We start from the raw sequence: 23,914 nt of genomic DNA on the forward strand, positions 1-23,914 counted from the left end.
GTCTCTCACCGCGCCTTGGATACCGTGTGATCAGCAGCAGCAGCCGCACTGAGAGTGGAGGAGCCGTCCAGCAAACAGCCGACCAGCACAGCCAAAATACAACCCAAACGATGACCTTCCTACAGATACGACAAAAGCAAACAATTATTTGACAACTTCCGACCGCACACCTTGCCTTCGCTGCTCCTTGCTGTAAGCGGTAAGTGCTCTGATTCAGGTTTAATTGCAGTCATATCGCAGTGCTCTTTTTCACAGGGCAGTGAAAGCACCACTGTACTCTGAATATTGCAATTAATAGCAGATGGTCAGTGATAGGAGAAGCATGGCTCAAACTGGGTGCAGTCATGTGCATTTGTCTGTATTGCTAATACATATAGGCCTGTTGTAGAGGCAACAGATTAGAAGATAAGTGTCATTTGGGAAGTCTTGGTTTCCTTTTACACTCGCCTTTTTAGCTTTAGAAGACTCAATGCACAGGTTGCAGTTTCATTCATTTGTCCTACTCTTTTGAACTGTTTAAAGAGATTGATAAAGTCATTCAAGATTATATAGATAATGCAGATTAAGCCTATCAGTAAGGGATTTTATTCTGACCTAAATACTTTTATTTTTACATTTTATAAGCAGGAAAGGCCTAAAGATTTTTAGATATTTAAATAGGCTCCACTGGGAATTTTAACAAAGTCACTGAAGTACATTTTTTGTCTGTTGATTCAGGTATAGGGACAAAGTTCAGCGTGTCAGTGGCCACTGTGTGCTGGTGATCTGTATTATGGTTGTTTGGGATCAAAAGCATAAAGTCACCTAGCTCACCTTTTTGGATGCGTTTGTGCATGTGAGCGAAGGTGATGGTAAAAGTAAGGGGAAGGGAGTGTGGGGCAAAAAGCAAGCATATTTTACGAGAGTGGTACTTTGCCAGCTCTAGGGTCAGGCCAAGTGCGTGCTGAGGTGTGAGATTATATCACAAACACAACAATGTCCAGATCTCAAGCTGTGCTCCCCATCTGTGGATGGAGGCAGAAACATGTGATGGGGCTCGAGATTCAAGTGTCTTTCTCTCAGAGTCTGAAGCTGTTTAATGTTTCTGGCGTGTTATTCATAGTATCTTTCAGTATCTCTTGGTTTCATTCAATCTGGATGCTCAAAGCAACATTGATTCCTGATTCAGTACAAAGGGTGCAGAGTAAAGTCACACTTTATTCATGCTAAAGACTCTTCCACAAGCGATGTTAGTATTTTTCAGTAAGTGTAACAATAACAGGTTACGTTTTTTTGAAAAATGCAATTGCTGCTTTTTACATAAATAACATTTGTAAAATAAGACCAACTGACTTATTTATTTCTCAAAAACTGTACACAAAATAACACTGCACAACTTCAAATGTATGTGTTTCTGTTCATCAGTAGCAATCTCTAGCTTATGTTGTTTTATTTATTTGTTAAATAACCTTTGTGAAGCGATCCATAACCTAAAAAGATAAAAAGGTCGATTCCTATATGAAAACATTTCCCCCACCTGTTAGGCACAAAGTGAGAAGGATAAAGTAAGTCCATCAAGTTGCACTGAAGAAGTGCGCCATCCTTGGCCCGTCTTGAGGAGAAAGAGAATAATTATCCATGTGCTTTACTCTTGAAAAACTTGATCCTCTGAATTATCAATGGAGACAGTGAAAGCTGGAGAGAGACTCAACCTCGTTCTGTTGAAAACCATGTTTCTTTATCTCAATTTAAGAATTACTCAAACATTTGAAAACAGAGGCCATATTACACAGTCTGCACTTGTTACTAGTGGGAAAAAAATCCCATTTGACATATTTAAAAAGCGCCATCACACAGCTCACATGGCTCTTTGTGTCGCAGCTTAGTCCTTTTTTTAGATGGGTGTGGGGCTACCATGCAGATATGAGATGTGCAGCTTCCAAGTTCAAAGGACAGGCAAAACCTTGTCCTTTTGAAATATACATCACCAGGGTGAAATATATGTGTGTGTCTACAAGTATGTGTTTGAGTCAGATTGTACCATATAAGCAAGCCACTCAAAGGGCCAGCCTGAACTATATCTCCTTCCATCAAAGAGTCTCTGCTCACATGCATACACACCACACACTTTTCACATTGACAGCTGGAAAGGGCAAAGGCGAGACCAGTGCTGCACCCACACACACTCACACCGCTCTGATCATACTTAAGATCTGTAGCTGGCAGCTGCTGGCCCTGCTCTTCTTTGAAATGATAATACAATGAAAACAACTAAGGTGAGGGGCTGACAGCCATAGTAATAAGCAGGCTTGTGTGTGTAATAATAATAATAATAATAAATGGTATTTTTATAGCGCTTTTCTCGAACCCAAAGACGCTTAGACGTGTGTGTGTGCGTGTGTGTGTGTGTGTGAGTCTAGGTGCATATTTGTATATGTGCGTGTGTTGCTGTTGCGACCATATGTGGCTGTGTACACTTGTAGACAACCATCTGCCAAGCACAATTCCCTTCTGGACTGGTATGATGAAGGAGAGAAGCGGGGATTGTTAGAAAATGAATGCTTGGTTACTATTCTTCTCTATCTTCTTCTTTAGTTTTTTATGAGATTATTTTTGCCCACTCGGATTTAACCGATGTTTTTAAAGTGCGTCTTTATAAATACAGTCTGGAGATTATCCACTTGAATTCCACTGTACAAATCACCAAGCTATTCCTGACTTTACAACAGCAGTCCTCAGAAAATCAATTCCCCTCAACACCTGATACTGTTGCTCCTGCAGCAGAAAAGGTGACCTTCATCAGATGCGCCAGTTACTCTCTTGTTAACCAACATCTTGTCTGATACAAAAGTCTGCTTTGCTTTCTCCTAAGATAAATTCTACAAAAATAAAAATGATATGTTAATAATTACAAGAATCGTCACAATCTCTAAAGTAAATTCTCAATTTGTTTACGTTGTTTTTCTCAAAATAGACTTGGATTAGGTGGGGTAGGTAATTCACTTCAGAAACACTTGTAGTTATATTCCATGGAATGCTCTTAACATCCCGATAGCAATGAATGTATTAAATGCTTTGACAATAAATACATTAAAAAAAGTCATCTGTGGAAGCCGTGGCACTGTAAAAAGCACGACCAATCATCTGAGCCGGCCCGGCTAAAATAACTGGATGGCCTACCTGCCTGTCAGCCTTCCATCGGGGCACAAACTTATCTCGTGCCCTCATTGGTCATGTGCGCGTGTGTGTTGGAGGAGGGGCTCTGTAAGGAAGTCTGAAGGAAGGGGCAGATTTTTTTCGGCTGCGTACTTTCAAATTCTAGCGCACTCGAGCTGGTTTCTCCATTCTTACCTACCCTACTTTTAACTTCAATAAGAATTTAAAGTGAAGACTTACTGAAGGAAATTTGACTTACTTTTTACTTTGTAATTGTTCATTATTTAGCGGTATCTGCGTTGAAAATGTACAATATGGCTGCAACGATTTTTTTCTTTACTAATTATTTGCTTATTATTTTCTCAATTTATTGTTTGATTTGGCCACGGACAGAAAAGTGAAAAATGTCCATCCAAGATCTCAAAGTGGAAAAAATATGGTGTCTCGAAAGGCATTTTTTGTCAGTAAAAAATCTAAAGCTAAAGGAGAAAAACTGGAAATATAGGCTATACATATTTGCATCATCAATTATCAAAATGGCGATTATTGTTCTGTCCATGAACTACTCGATTATACAACCAATCATTGCAGCTTTAATTTTACAATAAAGAATTAAAAAAAAGCTTCATTACACAGACTAGCTAATATGCTACTGTACCAAAATACCAAGTTTTACAGATCAACCAAACACGTAAGAAACCGTAAGAAACTCCAAAAAACAGGTCATATATAAAAAAAAGATGGGAGATATATGCATTAAAAGCCTATGATATCATTTTTAAAAACACAAGCGAGGGGAGAGATAAATGTACAGCTCTTATCTCGTCCTCCATTAGGATCTATACGTGCAGTGACGTGCTTCAGAGCGTTCTTTGGTTGACCCCTGCTGGCTCCCTACAGGCTTGTTTGACCTCAGCACATGCTCTCTAAGCCATGGTTTGGGGAGTGGGGTTAGATTATGTACATTTCCCGCTCCCGGTCGTCTACAAGCCTCCCAGGTGGGACGGAGAGATGGAGCAGGGTGGTTGAGGGGCAGTGAGAGAGATGTCACTGGCCACATTAGTCACCAGAGCAAGCAGGCCATGAGTCAGGAAAGCTCCCAATCTCATCCATCACGACCCCCTTAACCCACTTTCCTTCCAGTCCAGCCACTCTGGCTTTTTATTTTGCTATTTTCTGCTAGCTCTCCATCCCCCTTGCTGCTGACGGAGTAACTTTCCCCTTTGATGAAAAGGAGCAGAGCGCACAAAGGGAATGCTTCAGTGCCGGACGGGTGGCAGGAAGAGATGAGAGCCAGGAGAGATTAAATGACCACCTTTTGGAGTGCAGCAAGGGACATGGCTAGGATATGGACTTTAAAAGAGATATATTAGAAACATATATGAGTTTGTTTCATTCTAAAACCACCAGACTAAGACTAAGGGACATTTTCATCCCACAGGCCATAAGACTGTTGAACACCTGAACTTTTGAAAGAACATACATAACATTCATCTGTTTGCAACTCACATATATCAATATTCCAGTTACTGTGTATAGTCTATTCTGCACACTTTCTATCATATTCTGTTTCTATTATATTCAATTTGTATTTTATTTACTTGTTTTATTGTGTTGCGCTGTTAGAGGAGCCTGTGACCTAAGATTTTCATTGTCATAACTACACTGTAGCTATGTACACACATGACAATAAAAGCCTTGAAACTTGAAACTTTATCACCGTTTTGGAGACAAAGATGAAATAGTGTTTCTAATTTTCACACAGATTCCCTACAGTGGTGCATAGAGAGAAACACCGTGAGCCGCTGGAGGGTGATATGAGAGGTCACACTTCTCTTAAAGGTTGCTGGCAAAAACATTGTATTGCTGGCTCAGCTTTGGAGGGATTAGTGTGGCGAGGCGAGGAGGTCCTGGGTTGAGTGATTGAACTTTAAAATGATACTCCACAGTGTAGTGATTTATCGATGTGGCTGAGTGCCAAAAGATTTTGTGGTAGTTGTTGTTGTTGGCTTCCCAGATCTCTGAAGTCACTTAAGTGAGTGTAACAGTATTACATATTCAGTTTCTAAACACATGATTGTTTTAATTACCATATGTTAGCATGTTAACCACCACACATGTGTTTATATTAGCATAATAGTTTGGAAACTGCACATGTCTAATGTATGCTAACAAAAGTGAGTTTTATGTATACATTAAACTACCTACTTTTTTTAATGAAAAATATGTTGATCTACTTGTAAATAAATAAATAATTGAATAGGATAACACCAAATAAATGACACAATTAAAATGTCAGCTGTGCTTTGTATTTTAATCATTGCTGAATTATGCAAGTAAACCAATAGTAGTTATTGTGTCACATGTTCTTAAAAATCTGTTATCCATTTTGTTTGAATGACAAATGGTTAACTGTTATTTACCTTCAGATAAGAAGACATTACAGCTTATCTATCTGCTTGTTTACTGCAATCAATGTGTGCTGCAAGATTGAATTAAGCATATCAACATCAGCCTTGCATTTTAATCCCCCCCAGACACACTCATCTGACCGTTCAATTGCAGCTATAATTCGGCTGATTCACCATGATCCAAGCAATTTGTGTGAAAACATGGTGTGACGGATCGAATGTATGTCTGCTGTCACAAGGTGATGTAGAGAGAGAGACTCAATGACTCACCTCATTAAAGACTTTATTGGATAAAACATTTGATTGGGTCAATGGGAGAGGCAACGCTGCTTATGAGTTCCTTTTCTCTTCATTTCACGGCTCTTATCATCCAGAGTGTGTGTGCACCATGCGTACTATTGCTCAGCTAAGTGTGGAATGGGACATTTGTGAATATGTTATAGCGATGTGTCTGGTCAGTTCTTTCCTGATCCACTGCACTCGCTCAGCCAATAATATACAAAATCAATATGTGTCAGAGCAGAGTGTTACAGAACACTTGGATGCCTTTTCCAATCCGAGACCTGGGTGTTAACAGCCCTGTCATTAAAATATTTCCGCTTTTTTCTTCCGTTGCATTCTGGCGTGTGTGTGTGTGTGTGTGTGTGCTCATTAGCCATATGGCGTGTGTTCTGTTTTCTCGCCTTAAGAGACACCTTCTGATCAGACAGATCCATCAGCCCCAAACACAACTCAATGGCAGCGGGTGTGGGGTTACACACACACACACACACACACACACATACACACACACACACACACACACACACACACACACACACACACACACACACACACACACACACACACACACACACACACACACACACACACACACACACACACAGGAAGTGCATTACACTTACTGCCTGTTCTTGTGCACTGCCGGGGTGCTTGTTAATCATAACTTTATTCTTATTTTAAGATATATTTGACTATTGCACTCGATGTGAGGTGCATGTACACGACGTGACGGATATCAAAAGTTAAAGAAGATCTGTTAAATGAATTTTGCAGAAACATAGAAGTACAATTCCCATAACCAATTATATGTGTTAATTGGCCATGTTCTCACAGCCTTTCTTCTGCACAGAGAAAGCTGAGATTTGAGTTTTTACATAGTCATTCTTCTAAATTGGAACAGTATTTAATCTATTGTATTACATAGCTCAGATTTTTATACCAATTACCTGGGAGAAATATAGGAAGCCAACTTGGCCGGCAAATATAAGGTCCTTATTTCAACAAAAAATATGAATAGGGTTGAAAAAGGACAGCTCATATTAAATTAAGAGTTACATACTGGATCTTTTCATTGGTTGAAAGTCAGAAATAACATGGCAACTAAATAAGACTAGACAGATGTAATCCAGTATAATAAGATGCTGAAAATGTTCAATCGTCAAATGTCAAAATTGTAACAAATGACCAGTGTTTTGCTGATGGATACTTTGATTTTCTTATGTTGATTTAGCTTTAATTACCCAGATTAATTGCCCAGTTCACTCTTTACCGTCTTGGCAGCAAAACACAATCATCCCACAGCAAACACACAAAGTAAAACTAATAACACCAAAGGAGATGTATCTGTTGAGTGTTTCAAATTGATGTTGATATATAAGATTTACTCGCCTTGGCCCACTCTTACAGTATATCGTTACCATCTACTTTGCAGCTAAATTGTAGGTTAATTAACTAAGCAGCAGTAACAGTGTGGCTGCATACAGGGCAACTCTAAAGAGACCATTAATGGATCGCGCCGCCATATCTAATTACAGGGTTGCGGCCTTTGTGTTTATGGAGAAACTGAAAGGATAGGTCACATTTTTACTGTTTGATTCTCTGCGGGCGGTAATTATTGGCTGAAGTCCAAGATGTGTGATCTTCTACGCTGTAGCTTGCCAGCAGAGTGTTCTGCTAGAGTTGGTGTTACATTAAACTTTGGAAAGGATCCAACCATTGAGGGCATTTTTTCATTTATATGAAATGCACTGGGGCTTTCCCTTCCCAATTTAATCTGTGAAATATCGATCTACCAGCAGTTATCTGTTGCGTACATTTCTTATCAAAAGTTACTTGAAAGTATGGCATGTCCGTCTTTAAAGACTTGGTTGCAGCTAATGCAAGGCTCCTATGTAAACATTCATTCATATTAAAGGTCTCATATCATGCAAAATGCACTTTTTGATGTCTTTTATACATAAGCATGTGTCCCCGGTGTGTGGGGGAACTCACGCAGCGTCAGAAAATAAAACCCTCTCTCTTTTCCTCCGTACCCAAATCTCTAAAAACGGGGGAACAACGGAGCTGATCCAGATTTACATCCGATATGATGTCATATCAGAAATGTGGACCCACGGCCCAATCAGAAAGTTGCTATCAGAAACAATGCCCGACTGTTTTGGACGTAATATGGTCGGTGTTTACATTAGCATCGCTAACACTCAGAGCTAACCTGTACTGGAGAGAGTATGTGTAAAAAAGCAGGAAATATAAAAAGGAACTCACCTTGTGGTATAACCCGCAAGAGAAAAAGCCTTTGAGCTCCATACTGTTTCAGAGATAATCCTTGATGTGGTTTGGAACATGATATGGCGTTTAATCACGGCAGCATTTATCTCTATCTTTTGATATATCTGAGACCCATAATATATGCCTAATAATAGGAGAGCTTTAAGAGGCCAGATCTTACTCAGCATGGGTCAGAGTTGGGTGGACACCAGTGATGTTGAGCGGTGCTGGGTGTGTCGGGGGGGCCGACTGCTGACGGGAGGAGAAATAAATGAGCTCTGAGATGAGGAGTTAGGGAGCAGAGACACACGGCAGGGGAGCTGTCGTGCACAGAGATGAAGATTGATTGGCTGCGGGATGTTCCTTTAGGTCCAACAGAACACAATGTGGGGACAGGTACATGGTGGCATCTCCAAAGATTGAGAATCGCAGTGCAGTTGTTAGTTTGGGAATTTAGTTTGAATTCCAAGATTATTCATATCCATCATTACCACAAATGTAATACTAATTTTCCTCTAATTTAAGTTATTATGTTCATGGGTACTCCATTCTCTACTTTAATAAAATATTTCATTTTCTTCTGTGGCATTTTGTGTGTGTCCACAGTCTCTAGCTTCATGGTATAGCGTGCGTAGGCTAATAAGCGTGTTGTTGTCCTGTGGGCAAAGCGTATACGCTGTACACTTGAGTTCACCCGGTTTCACTTTTACACGTCTTCAGCCAAAGACACACACACACACACACACACACACACACACACACACACACAGACACAGACACAGACACAGACACACACACACACACACACTCTGAGGATCTCATCATTCAGAGGGGAGGAGGGTGAATGCATGTCTCCATTATTGTCACAATCAATGTCATACTCTTCTTCTTCTCTCATTTTCACTCCATCCTTCCTCACAGATCTGGCCCCGGCTTCCTGCAGGATTTTTCTGTGTGTCCATTCATTATGAAGCATCCTCCCCTCTCTCTCCCTGTCCTTCGCCTCCCTCTCTTGTTCAACCCTGTCCTCATGGCTCTCTAAAAGCAGAATTATTCTGTTTGTCTTCCTTTCTCTTGCAGCCTTCTCGTTCCCTCCCCTACCCTCATTTTATCCTGCTTTGCACGATGTGTGTTCAAAGTACAGACGCCCCCCAGAGAGCGGGACAGAAGTGCGCATGGGCCGCAATAGGAAAGATTGGGTGTGCAGGAAAGAGAGGAGAATAAAAAACGGGCATACGGGCTCATCTGAATTTCCGATTTTAAACCCCTGCCTCCTCTCTCTCCCTCTCTCTCTCCCCTCAGTACCCTTTTGCACACCAAGCAAATGCCACTGCAGTAGCTTTGTACTAAGCATGCATTCTTCCACTTGGCTTTTAGTATACGTTTCTTTCCAAAATGCCAAAATCTGCCCTTTGCTTCATAAGTCAACCGTTCCTCAAGAGCAGCCACTGCTGTTATTGTGGTTTTGCTAAATGAATCCTGACGAAAGGTGCCAGTCAGCAACATGTTTTGGGCTGTAAGCATTATGTCTGTATTGGTGTGACAAGCAGGGACCGATGGTGATTTAAAGAGACATCTGAAGCACAGGGCACTTACAGCCTCATTTGGAACGACGCATTAAGTGCAACTTCCCTGTACTGTATTTGTATTATTAATGACTTCCAGTCATGGGAGTGAGTGTTTCAGTAGCATAAAGAATGTGTGCTCCATTTCCTGCGATTCGTTGCGGATTATGTAAAGATTATGTTTTGAAGTCACGTTAGTTCAATCAGGAGAGACGTGATGTATGAGTACATGTTTATTATCGGGACACATGATATGCGGGAATAGTGATTGACGTATTACAACAAGTAACTGTAATGATGTTTTGGCGATTAGGCCCCGGGTTTGCAGGATGATCATTCAGGAGGGAAAGAACCGCTCTGATGAACCCCCCCCGGGGTCTAGACACTGGTAGTGGTGATAGTAGTTCGGTCCGATCTGAAGGGAGAAGGTTTCAGCTTGGCCCTGTATTAGGAGACAGGAGGCGAAGGGGAGGAGGAGGGTTGTGCGTTGACACCTGAAATGACAACTGACAGGGAGGGGAGAGCAGATTTAAAGGGGTTAGCAGGTGCGATGATTGGCTAGCCGGGGCGTGACGCCCCTGATCACTTATTGAGATAACGTGTGACACCCGATGATATTGTCTTCCTGATTGAACTTACGCTGAGCTACATATCTAGAAGCAGTCTCGGAAGATGGCATTGTTGGACTGCTATGACATTTACAGACATTCATAGTACCCACATGATGAATGCTACATATGTTAGTAATCTTAATTCCTATTCTACCAACATAAGGTTAACATATACAGTTTAAAAATTCTTAGCAACTACCAGATAGATTGCCATGAAGTTTAATCATTTTAAAGTAGGGATGAATTGTGATGACTTTGTTGATCGCATCTCTTTCTTGTGGAACCATCATCAAGTCCACATTTTAGTTTTTTCAATACTTCAGTTTATGACCAACTATCTCATGCAAAACTGAATACATCCCATCGGCCTCAGCGGTATCATCTAATGTTGATTAGCAAATGTTAGCATGCTTGCACACTTTAATAGAAAGCACAACTTGTTCAACAATATACCTGCTAAACGTAAGCATTGTCGTTAGCATGCTGATATTAGCATTTAGCAGCTCTAGGCACTGCTGTGGCCTCACAGAGCTGATAGCGTGTCTTTAGGTTCCTATTGTTGTTAAATGATCATGCATATAACGTGAGGTGAATCTTAGAATCAGCTGAACTGTGCGAGACACTCAACGCACAAAATACTGCATTGCTGTAATTTCTCTTTACACAAAGAAAAAAATGGAGAAATGTTAAAAGAGCCAGCATAATCTACATATTTAACTGCCTCAGTATAATCACTTTGTAAAGGGGAGAGAAGGAAAAGGGTGAAGGAGAGAGATATCGCGTGATAGAGGTGTCGAAAGTCCTTCTTTTCACAAAAGACATCTTGACATGTCACATTAGGAGAAGCACCGGTGCAAATAATACAATTATTTTTGGTTCTTGAGTTTCAGGGTCCTGGTTTTGTTCAAACTATCGCACTGTCAGTCCATTACTACTGAGTTCAATGAAGCCATCACCGAGTTATACGTAACCTGTGACATGTAAAAATACCTGCTGTGAGAATAACGCCTGTTGTGAGACTCTGTGTGCGTCAGTTAGAATAAGGAAGATGACACACACACACATTGATATTCTCCATGGATTCAGCCAACCAGTGATGACTCTGTTGTCATAGCTGTAAAGTTTATCGTGCGTCACTTTATAAGGTCAGACACAGAACAAGATATAAAAAACCCACACAAGAAAAATACCAGCTGACAAGGTCACCTCTCAACAGCAGGTCAGCCCTGACATTTGTGTTAGTGTGTGTTTCTTAACTCACTGGAACAGTCCGCTGCCATCTGCACTGTCCTCACTGGCTGAGCTTTTGGGTTCTTTGTTTTCTATGTTTACAAACTAAGACTGTTTAGAGTTTTCACTTCTGATGTTATGGTATAGGATGTCATTTATGCTGTCTGTGCAATAAGTGGATACCGAACTGTGGTTGAAATGTAAACTATGTGTCCTTCCCCAGCCTCGGGGAGTCACTGCAGCTGTAAGACGAGTGATTATCCTGTATTTCATCACATCAACATGTCATGATACATGAAATGAAATGAAATAAAAACAATTGGAGAGTAGCAACATTATCCTAAAAAGTGTACATAGCCACAGCAGTTTAAGAAGTACTTCACGTTTCTTTTCAACCAGATCGCTCTCATGGATTCCCATTGTTATTTCTTAGCATGTTTATCAAGATGTCCTTTGAGTTGAGCTGCTCTCTTCTCTCCTTCAACCCTCACCTTAAACGTATTTTTTCATCCTCTCTCCTTCTTCAGCCCCGCTCCAACTCTACATCCTTCCCCCCCAGCCTCTCGGCCCTCCAGCAGGACCATGATGCTCAGCAGCTCTGTGGAGGTGCCCAGCCCGGGTGGGATGAACGGTCTCAGCGGCCTCAGCGGTCTGAGCGCGGCGGCTCGTAACGTGGTGCGCTCCTCCAGCATCTCGGGGACGATATACAACGTGGAGAAGAGTCCCGGCGGCGGGGGGGCGGACTCCACTTCAATTGCTGGAAACAAGAAGCGGCGCTCCAGCCTCGGCGCCAAGATGGTGGCCATTGTGGGGTTGTCGCAGTGGAGCAAGAGCACACTGCAGCTCAACCAGCAAGGTCAGTTTACAGTCAGTGTGTTGGATGGGAACTTTTTAGATTAAGTATACTTAAAGGGATAGTGGAAATGGAACCTCAAATAGTTTCGTTTTAACTTATATACAAGCATAATTACGTACCAAAACAATCACACCTGATTAAAAAAATATAATAATTGCCTTACGCATGTTAGAAGCACTTTATTGCAGCTTCCCCGAAGTTTTTTAGAAACGAAATGTTCGACTCAGCCAAACCGGAAGTGACGAAAACTTAGGAAGACGATACGATAACAAACCATGGCGTCTATGCAGAATGAACGTGGAAGGGCAAATATACCAGACAAAGAAGAAGGATTGTACGAGGTATCCAGTGATGATAGCGAGTCAGAAACATCCTCTCGGCTTTCCTACGAAAATGTCGTTTTAGGAACTGAATTTGAATCCGGTTCAGTAAGCGACGATGGTGACAATATTGAGCCAGACGATGGACCATTACGTCCTTATTTGTTCGAGCCCGAGCCCGAGGTGATGGTTCACGGCATGGGCAATGGCGAGGATGACCAGGACCAGGCGCCAGATGATGCACCCCTACGCACAAATAATCTTGACTGGTAGGTCCCTAAGCATAGCTCACGCATCTTAAGATCACCTGTAGCCTTTACAAATATTAATCATTGTTAACCAGTTAAGCCCGAAGGTCCCCCCAGTGGACCCCTCCCACAGTTTTTTTTCTCTCACATGTCTCAGGGCTTCTTAACATTTATGAAACTATTAATGTTTCATACCCTTTTAAAGGTAAGAAACTCCGCTAACTGACAATAAGAACAATTGTTAGCTAGAAAAAACACAAGAGTAATACCAAGCCTTTGAATTAGCATTGAGCGAAACAATGCTAACTAATGCTAACGCTTTTTTACACACAACACACGGTAGAAATGCCCTTATTACTATCTTAACTGCACAAACAAGATATACGATTTAAAGCTGAGACTCCACAGATGTAATGTCATCACTGTAAGACCTCGAATTCCTGGAGGTATCAGCCAGAAAAGAGAAAGTAAACAACATCCGGTTCCAAAAATATTACAATAATTACGTCTTACCTTTTTTGATTTGTGATCAAAAGTTGTGTTCAACGGAATAAAAACGCATCTCAAGGTTAATCCAATGTCGTTGTGTCACGTAGAATTTTTCTGTCGCACTACAGCCATACAAAACACATCTATTCACCATAATAAAGGTCGGCTATTCACATGCAAGTGCTATTGAATGTCCGCCATTGTTTGTGCCCGTCTTCCTGAGCTCTCGTCATCACCCGAAGATTCCCGACGATTCCCGAAGTATTTCGTTTCATTGAGAGGGCGCAGTAAAATTGAAAATAAAATGAAACTAGGCGCATGAAATTAAAAAAAATTGTTTATTATGCTTCTTTTTAATAAAAATACATAAGTTAAACCCAAAATTCGCGGATTTCCACTATCCCTTTAAATAAGATGTTCTAATTTAATTCTCAAGGTCTATTTAACGAGATGCATAAGGGCATTCTGGGAAAGTGTGCTGTAAAAAAGTTGTTGACTCCCCATTTGGTTCTCTTTTGTTTAAATTAAATAATATCTGAGTTTTAATTACTTCCACTTCCAATGTCTCTTGGTAGTAGAAGTTGTTACTTACTTTTCAAATGTTTTCAATGTACTTTTCTAATATTGGGACAACCTCCATAAGTCAATTCATTTAAGTATTCAATTATCATTTGTTATCATTATGCAAAACAGGGTTGCACAACATAATCCAGTTGTACTTTAGGGTGCATTCACACCTACTAGTCCACTTATCTGGTGAGCACCAGACCACAGTTTGTTACATTGTTTCATTTTTCAGAAGGTTCGGTTTGCGATCACACGGGCAAAACGGACTATAAACTTTAAACACAAGTCATGTGCTCGGAAATGCTGGTCAACCATTGGTCAGACATTAAGGGGGTAAAAACGCAAATCCCGGCAATTTCTACCGGAGCCTCCGCCATGGAGCATCGGCAGGTTATTTTCATGCTGCTGTTAATCTGGAGAGCATATCAATGGACTCTAGTGGACGGTGTATGATTATAATCAGATAACGTGCGATAAAAAACATTATAACACATATATTAATGAGAGACGTTCTGCAGTAAGGAGGGGCGTTTCACCGACGGCAGGTGGCTCTGACTTTTATGTATAGTTTTTATTTAGATAGTTGTTTTTACTTTACACGACACTGTTCAACACTTCATTCTGCTTCACTCTTTCGCTAAAGAAATGAAGACACCCGCGTTCTTGTGACTCGTAAATACTACGCTTCCTATGTTTTGGTGCGGACTGCGTTCACACCAGCGATTAACCGCTCCAGAGTTCACTAGCAAGCGTTCCGAGACCACCTATTTTAGCGGACCAGAGTCCGGTTGTTTAGTTCACTTCAGAGGTCTTGGACTGCGTTCACACCGACCCAAACGAACCGCACCAAGCGGCTAAACGCACCAGGGTTCGATTCAACCGGACTAGGGCTGGTGTGAATGCGCCCTTAGTCTCACTCAGACCCGGCGGCAGACATACGGCTCTGGGCGGGCATTTGATTTACCAGGGCGGGCCCATCCGGAAACTTACATTTCCCGGGAAATCTGAATTGTCAACGGGGGGTCTTACACACACAACCACACACACACACACACACACACACACACACACACACACACACACACACACACACACACACACACAACACACAACACACACACACACACACACACACACACACACACACACACACAACACACACACACACACACACACACACACACACACACACACACACACACACACACACATACACATACACATACACATACACACACACACCATGTATACATCACTTCAGGGACATTACATTGACTTACATGCATTTCCTGGAGACTTATCCTAACCATAACCAACACATGCCTTACACACACACACACACACACACACACACACACACACACACACACACACACACACACTCACACTCACACTCACACTCACACCAACACACACACAGAGCCTTATTTTTCTCAGCTGCAGCTCCGCGGATTTCTCAGACAGCAGGACAGGGTAGATAGATATAGGCTACATCCATTGGTTGGTTTAGTGGCACATTTGTAATGCTGTGCCAACTTGGGCAAGCACGCAGGCAAACTTGAGGAGCGCACACAGGGTGGAGAGGTGGGGTGAGGTTGAGCGATGGAGAGAAAGGGAGAGAGAGAGAGATTGAGCGTGTACAGCGGTCTGCTTGCGCACAGAGCAGCAGTTTGTGAGAGAGCCGGCTTGAGTCAATTTCTCTTCAAAATATAATTGATTGCCAGCCTCCCTTGTCCCTGGCTGGCTTGCTAGCTCGTTGGTAACGTAACTGATGTCTTCTAATGTGCCTGCATCTGGCGCTGAGTTGCCATATTCCTTTCATGAACCACTTCCTGATATCCATTGTTTCAGATCAATATAAATGATAATAGCCAAACTAACCTAGCAAGAGTAAATTGACAGGCTGCTGTCAAAAACCCCTCGACTCAACCCAGTCTCGCGCGCAGCCTTTCATTCAGAATTTCATAGCAAAATAAAAATGATATTAAACTAATCTTTCAACATAATTTAAAACAAAAATAAATATTAGGACAAAGCCCTACAAATAACAACAATAAACATAATAATAAAACAATTAAAATGTTGTATTCAGCTCTGATTAAAACAGCGGGCCCAAATCCTGGATGGGCGGGCCCGGCCCCATGGGGCCCGCCCATGACGCCGGGTCTGGTCTCACTGCCAGCAAAAGTGTTGTTTCCTGGATTCTCCACATGACTTTTGAGAACCATTCAAATCCAATTTTTATCGGATTTCCCACATTTAGACCTTTTGACCTAGGTCAGTGTGACTTCTCATTCCTTTTGTACCTTTCCCCATTTAATTCCTCTTCATGCCTCCAGCTTCCATTCTTCTGATTCTCAGCATTCAGTTACCTCCCTTGTTTCTCTTTCTCTTCCCTCCTTGGCCTATGTTTTCTTCGAAACCTCTAACCCAAATTGAAGCCATTTTCAATTTGTGATTTAAAACTGCAAATCAAATTAATTTCTAAATGAAGATTGAATGTTAAGAAGTTAATCGTTCTACTCGGTTGGCTTTCAAAATGTTCCAACTCTGGTCTAACAGGACAGTGATAATCGGTTCAGTTTAAGCACAATAATATTAGCCTAATATACTCCAAAGGGTAGTTGATGCACTGCCTTTATACCTGTAATATCTAATTAAACAAGCTCTCACTGGCTTCACCTTCTGTGGCATTTGGTAATGAGTCTTTTTTAAAACCTGAAGCACCATTGTGTTGCACTCTGAAGTGGGTTTGTATCAGTGGCAGCTTGTTTGAATGGTAGCTGAATAGCAATGATAGTGGCACTATGTCCTACTATGAGTCTCCTGTGATGATAATTGCAGAGCTGCAGCTGAAGTGTTTCTTGCTTTGAAACACAAAGCCAGTGACTCCTGGTGGGATATGGGAAAAACAGGTTGAACTCAAGGCTTGTTAACGGCTGAGAGGCAGGGCCAAAAGGGACAGGGAATGTTTCTCATTTCAATTGAATTATATTATTTCTTTTTTTGTTGATAACGAGTGCTGTGTTCATCTCCCCATATCCTATCAGCAGCACACTAGGTCTCTCCTCCCGAAACATCGAACGAGTCTGCTTTTGTCTTTCTTTGCTTGTTCGATTACAGTTCGTACGTTTGAGGTATCAACAAATATTATTCTTTATTTAAAATGTCATTTCAATGTTTGACATTCATTTGTTCCAGCTTTTCAAAAGTGAATACTTGCTAAGGGTTTTTGTCATCGGTGAGATTACGGGGATTCCTTTGGGTTTCGGACTGTTGGTCAGACAAAGCGAGACATTCGGAGGAAGTCACCTTCCAATAACTTTTTGATGAGCGTTTTTCTTTATTTATGGGACATTTTGCATATTACACTGTTAAGAAATGGGACAAATAATCATTAGTGGCAGCTCGAAATCACACACACAACAGATTCTAACACTGTTTTGGGAAACAAATGCGAATTTATTTGAGAAATATAAGCAAGAGGAAAGAGATCACTTTCAAGGACAGTGTAGAATGTGAGATTACTTCATATGTGACCCGCTCTATCGAAATCAGTCGGAAGTCGCAACGGCTCATTTCAAAATCAACGTGGATTTTCGTTTTTCGGGGTTCGAGTGTTTTGTTTGATTTTAAATAAAAAAAGTCTTGGCTTTCAGAATATGAAACTTTTATTTCCAAAATCACACGATAAATACATTTTTGAAGCTTTTAAAGGGAAGATGACAGCTCTCCCTCGCTCTGCTGTTCCACACGCCGCCCCCCTCCCTCCGGCTGAAGTTATGAATGTAAGGCGTATAGTAATCATAGCTAACACGGCAGGGTCCGTTACAGTTTGTTTTCATCTGATTTCAAATAAACAAAGTCTTGGCTTTCAGAATATTAAACTTGTTTCGACAAATTCAGATGATAAATACAACTTTGAAGCTTTTAACGGCATAATTACAATCGGAGAACGAAGTAACTTGACGTCACAGCAGGCAGAACAACAGCCGGTGTTTGTCGTGAGTGTTTTCCCCGGGAAACAAACACAAAACACACACACATACATACACACATGCACACACTCGCGAGCTTCCCCCAGACCAGTAATCCAAACGAAAATATTTTCCCTCCGTTCTCCTTTGATCATTTGCTCCGCTAATAATCAATCAGATCGATCCAGAGAAGAGGAAACTTTGAAGGCCTTTTTCTCAAAATGATGACTCGGTGACAGTCATTATATAATGTGACATATTTAGCTTAATATTTGGAGTACAACAACAATCCTGATATCATTAGAAAGCTAGGAATCTCCTCTTTCCAACAGTGTATACAACTCAAAATGTGTCCTCGGGTCAATGCGACTGATTTTGATAGAGCAGGTCACATATATGTTCTCATGCCAGCTCTGACATGGTCGCCATATGGCTAATGGGCAGGGGGCACAGGGACACACACATACTCCTTCACACACACACACACACACACACACACACACACACACACACACATACACACACTCACCTAAATCCTGGATCATTATCTTGTAGCTGTACCTGTCGTTGGCTCCCATCCATCAGTGTGAGATGGCTGTTGCACCACACACACACACACACACACACACACACACACACACACACACACACACAGTGCACTGAGGCACAGCTGACACTTGTCTGACGCAGGGAGAGCTGTCAATATTTTATCCACGGGGGCTTTCATGTCTCTGTGTTGGTGGCGATGAGGAGAGCAGAATGGAGGGGAAAGGGTGGATGAGGAGGCTCGGAGGGGCTGACGATGAAGAGAAGAGGAAGGGCAGACGAAGGGTGTGTCTAAATTTAGATGTTCTCAGCCGAGGGAGGAACACAACATCACTCGTGGAACAAAATCACGGAATCATGCACCGCTTCCCTTTGTCTTCCATCTACACCTCGTCTTGGGAGAGAGATATCATCTGCAGCTCGTGGTTGATAGTTTTCTAGTGAGATTTAGTAAAATAAGAAACACTGGTATTGGATCTTGACTTAAAATGTGTGGATTTTTAGTTATGTTGGCTAAAATGTAAGTTCCAATTGATGTCAGGTCTACATTTAATCACAATCCAGTAGGGCTGGGCGATATGGACAAAGTTAGACATCGAAATATCTTTGACCAAATACCTCCATCGATATTGTGACGATAGGGCGGTGGTGGGAAAGTCCGTAGGGACTTGTGTTGGGAACTGGAAGGTCACCAGTTCAAGTAAGTAAGTAAAACTTTATTTATATAGCACCCTTCTCAACACGGATGTACAAAGTGCTTTACAGTATAGTACACAATTCACAGTACAACTATAAAAGGCATAAAACAACAGCAGGTAATACATAGGATAAAACATACGATAAGACAGCTACTAACTCACCTCCTCCGATGACCCAAAGGCCACAGAAAGTCCCGGAAAGACCAAGTGCTACCAAGGCACTGTTTCCTAGGCACTGTAAATACTACTCCTAACACAAGGATGGGACAAATGTCCAGTACCAGTCAAAAGTTTGGACACACCTTCTCATTCAAGGTTTTGTTTTTCAGCATTCTGGAGACAAACACTTCAGAGACATGTTCTGTATATATCTGAGACCTTTAATATATTGATGAAAAACAGTATAATAGGGGACCTTTAAAGTACATCCTGCAGAGTAAGAGACAAACTGTATCTCTTGTGGCCATAGATTCATTGTTGAATAACTTGGTGTTGAATATTAATCTGGTTGCAATGGGAACCTTGACGGAAAAGGACCGAAAGCACTCCGCAAATTGTATTTACTGCTTTAATTCAGTTTTTCGAGACATTATTCTAAATGCATTGCATCTGTTTTATAACTTTTGGGACCAGATCATAAGCAATCTGTTAGTAAGTGATTAAAAGTCAGTTTGTCCTACTCCTAATAATGTGATTTACTGTAGATGATTACACAGAAGGAATTGGGAGGTATAAAGAAAGTGAATAAACATTTAGCCAGCTTATAGAGACACAAATATGTACAAACAACAAAGTGAACTGAGACAGTGGGGGAATAAGTCAGCATCTCACTATTAAAGCGCTATTAGGAACTAATGTGGTTATGGTGTTGTTATTCTGTCAGGGTTCCTGCAGGCTACGTTCTAGCTGTGATCCATTTTGTGAATTGGATCCAGTCAGTTCCCAACAATCAGCAGAATCTGTTTCGGTAAATTCTTATTCAATCAGATAAGTGTAGACGTATCTGGGCCAATAACTGCATGTTTTTAAATATCATGATATCCAAAATGTTGGGGTTATTTGTAGGCTTTAACCTTTCGTCAACTGGCTTGATTATTGTCCGATAATCTGGCATTTTACAGTGGTCCTCATTTGGGGATATAACCAGAATGAAAACAATATATTAAGCACTTGCATAATCACAGCATCAATCTACACTTTCATTTCCCGGTGTACAGTGTGCGCTCAGTTTAAGCGCAAAAACAGAGGAGGAAATGTCTGAACTAATACACAGCATGCTGCTTTCACTGGGCCACACAAAAACGGTTTCTTAACAGCCTACAGCCGTTGTTAACATTTTTAAATAGCAGCTCAGACCTGTCACAGTTCTTACTGTTAACCCTTATGTTGTGTTCGGGTCTCCCGTGACCCGTTTCAAGTTAAAATGATATAATATATTATATATATATTTTTTTATCTGAACAAGGCTTCATGATATCCTCCGCTAAGGCTATATTAACACTACAAAACAGATTTTGACAATTTTAGCCAAGTCTGAAAGTCTCTTAAAAAAAAAAGTGTATCATTTGGGGTCTGGGGTCTGGGGAGACCCAGCAGAATTGTTTTGGGTGACTCGAGGTCAAATTTGGCCCAATCAAGATTCATCTTTGACTTTAGACGCCCCTCCCCCCTTCATCAACTGTAACAATAATTGTTCGCTACATGCACCTGGTCTCCACTCCCTCTGCCCCCCTCCCCCCACGGGAACTCACCCTTCTCACAAAGAATATGTACACTAACACTTGAACCTGAACACACACATGCACGAGTGCAATATGTGGTGTAATGTGTTTTGGGGCCATTCAATAAGATTACAACAGGATTGTATGGTTATGAATGCATTATAAGTTAGTTATGATGTAGTTAAAACAATATTGGATGATAGTAATTTTTTGTGTGTGTTTTGGACTGAAATAAATCATGAGTCAAAATTGACCCGCGAACACCATGAACGGTAACAGCTTTCGAACACAACACAAGGGTTAATGAATGACATAATTGTGCCCCCAAAAATTATAACCAAGATTAAATTAATAATAAATCCATTTGGCGTCTCATATTTTTACACTTTCAGGGTCCCCGCAGATCCTTAAAAAGTCTTAAAAGTCTTACATTGATACATGATATTCAAGGTCTAAAAAGGTCTAGAATTTTAGGAGGGGAGGTATTAAATTGTATCTGGGGCAGAATGAATGAGTGTGCAGGGGGTGACATTGGTTTCCATTGGTTTCCATTGGTCTACTGCCATACATTTTTGTTAATGCGAAGGCAGTCCATCCATCTTCTCCCGCTTATCCGTGGTCGGGTCGCGGGGGTAGCAGTTCCAGCAGAGCCCCAAACTTTCTTTTCCCTTTTTTTGTATTGGTATTATTTTTTCCTTTGAGAGGTCTTAAAAAGGTTTTAAAAGTCATTACATTTGTACTTAAAAAATGTGCAGATACTCTGACTTTCTATTTCGCTTGTCTCAGCAGTAATATCCCAAAGATAACTCTTTGAAAAAAGGTGTCAAAGCCAGGTTGAGTACCGCATCAAAGGATAGAGATGTAGGTGATAGAACAAACCCTATGAACAGCAGGTAGCTCAGAAGAAAAGGTTATATACTTTCCTTCATGTTGTATCGAGGTGCACTTTCACAGAACTGGGGTTTTATTAGAAGGTGTGTTCCCCCTAATAGATCCTTTTGATAAAGGCTATTTTCATGCATTTGTACAATGATTGTGTATTTCATACCGTTCTCGTGTAGTTCCTTTCATAGACTGTCTCATTGCGTCATTATTGACGGTTTTGTAACAGGCGAGAGTTGGGGGTGGCATTTTAGTTCTGTCAGTGCTATTTATTACGTGCTATTATTGGATTGGTACTGGTGAGGAGATAGAACACACGCACGGTTTATTGGGTGAGTCACTCCTCAGTTGAACATGGTCTTATCTCCTGAGCAGGTTTATCCAGGACTGTGAAAACAGGGGTGTGTGTGTGTGTGTGTGTGTGTGTGTGTGTGTGTGTGTGTGTGTGTGTGTGTGTGTGTGTGTGTGTGTGTGTGTGTGTGTGTGTGTGTGTGTGTGTGTGTGTGTGTGTGGTGTGTGTGTGTGTGTGTGTGTGTGTGTGTGTGTGGGTGTGTGTGTGTGTGTGTGTGTGTGTGTGTGTGTGTGTGTGTGTGTGTGTGTGTGTGTGTGTGTGTGTGTGTGTGTGTGTGTGTGTGTCTCCCAGCAAACTGTCAGTCTGCACGGTTGGACGCGGCTTGCCACTCAATCACCTCACCCTTTTCTTCTCTATTTAGATCCCTCATCTCACTCGACACCCATCCTCTTTAGTTTCTCACCCTCACTTTATAACTCCTTTTAAAATATCCTTTGTTTAAATCTTTGTCATCTGCGTGTTTATTTCTGTGGTGCTGTTGGATAGAAACCAGAGACAGAAAAGAAACAAGACACAGAAGGAAAAATGTGACACAGGAAGAGCATACTTGTTAGTTTGCTTATTGAAATGATTCCAACTTTGTTCTGGGACCAATAGCAGCCACATTTCTGCGTGTGCTTTCGTCAGGCGAATCATTTCTGAGTTGGCAAAGTGTGACCGTAGCTCCGACCTGGGAGTGGAGATTTGTGCTGTAGCTTTCAGCATTGCCAGTAATGTTATGAAACCCATTTTCCATTCTTCTGGCTCAGTTTTGTCTCTCGATAAAATTCTTATTTTTCTGTTTGCGTATTTGCCTGGCGTTAAAAACGGCATAATTCAGTTTCACAAACTTCAGTATGGTGCCATGAATTTAGTTTGTTTTTCAAAATACTGTAAAGTTAATCGTGAGCTTTGTCTCTCTTTTAAAAGCTAATTTACCGAATCAAAACTGTTTTTACTTCTACAGAAAAGCCTCCTAAACAGCTTTGAAAACTATGCTTGCAACCCAAAGCATAAAACATGCACGTTTTCTTACAGATATGTTTATAACAGATAAGCTGATACCGAGACAGGACAGAGTTTACTGAACTACAGTGTACATAAAAGCCCTTTGTTGTCATACTTTTCAAAGTGAACATTATGCTCTCCCACACTGAGATAGCTCTGCAGGGCTGGATAATGTTATGTAGATGGTAGATAGCTAGGAAGAGACTCTGTGTCTATCCTAACACTAGAAAGGCATTCGTAGACCTCCTACAAGTCTATTGGTATACTCCAATAGGTGATGACATTTGCAAAGTTTGGGCTTTTAGGTGCGACCAAACTGCTAAAAAATATTTCGTTTTTTATTTCGCAGGACATTTTAAACACGTTTATTCTTGTTCTTGAGTTCAGATGCGTTCAGTTCAGGCACATTTTCCAAGCTCGTTTTTACAATACTACATGAAGACAGCACATGCCTCTTTGGATCCATACCAATATGTAATGGGTTCTTCTTTGACCCATGCTACCCCCAAGCACAGAGTTTCATAAAAATGGGGCATTTGGTTTTTCTATATTCCTGCTAATAGACAAGTAGAGAGCTGTAAACCTATTGGATCTTGATAATGCTGTATCTCAACAATCCTAATATTTGAGTGGCTTTGATATGTAATCATTTGAAATGTATGATGGAGTTTTGTGTGGGTTAGAGAGACACTCAACAATGATACAGCAAAAGGCTACAGACTAGATTGTCCAGTGTTTGGAAACATTTAGCCTCCACTTGTCCCCTGAC

At 41.2% G+C, this 23,914-nt stretch overlaps 1 protein-coding gene across 1 annotated transcript in view; it reads left to right on the plus strand.

The window, feature by feature from the left end:
* Window positions 1-23,914, plus strand: part of rims3 (regulating synaptic membrane exocytosis 3) — a 46,755-nt gene continuing 22,841 nt past the window's right edge. The window contains exons 1-2 of the mRNA XM_034236671.1: window positions 1-199; window positions 12,030-12,358. Of these exons, the coding sequence (XP_034092562.1) occupies window positions 12,085-12,358 (274 nt within the window). The 5' untranslated portion in view covers window positions 1-199; window positions 12,030-12,084. The remainder of the gene's footprint in view (window positions 200-12,029; window positions 12,359-23,914) is intronic.

This window comes from Gymnodraco acuticeps, unplaced genomic scaffold, assembly GCF_902827175.1.
Source record: "Gymnodraco acuticeps unplaced genomic scaffold, fGymAcu1.1, whole genome shotgun sequence".
Taxonomy (NCBI): domain Eukaryota; kingdom Metazoa; phylum Chordata; class Actinopteri; order Perciformes; family Bathydraconidae; genus Gymnodraco; species Gymnodraco acuticeps.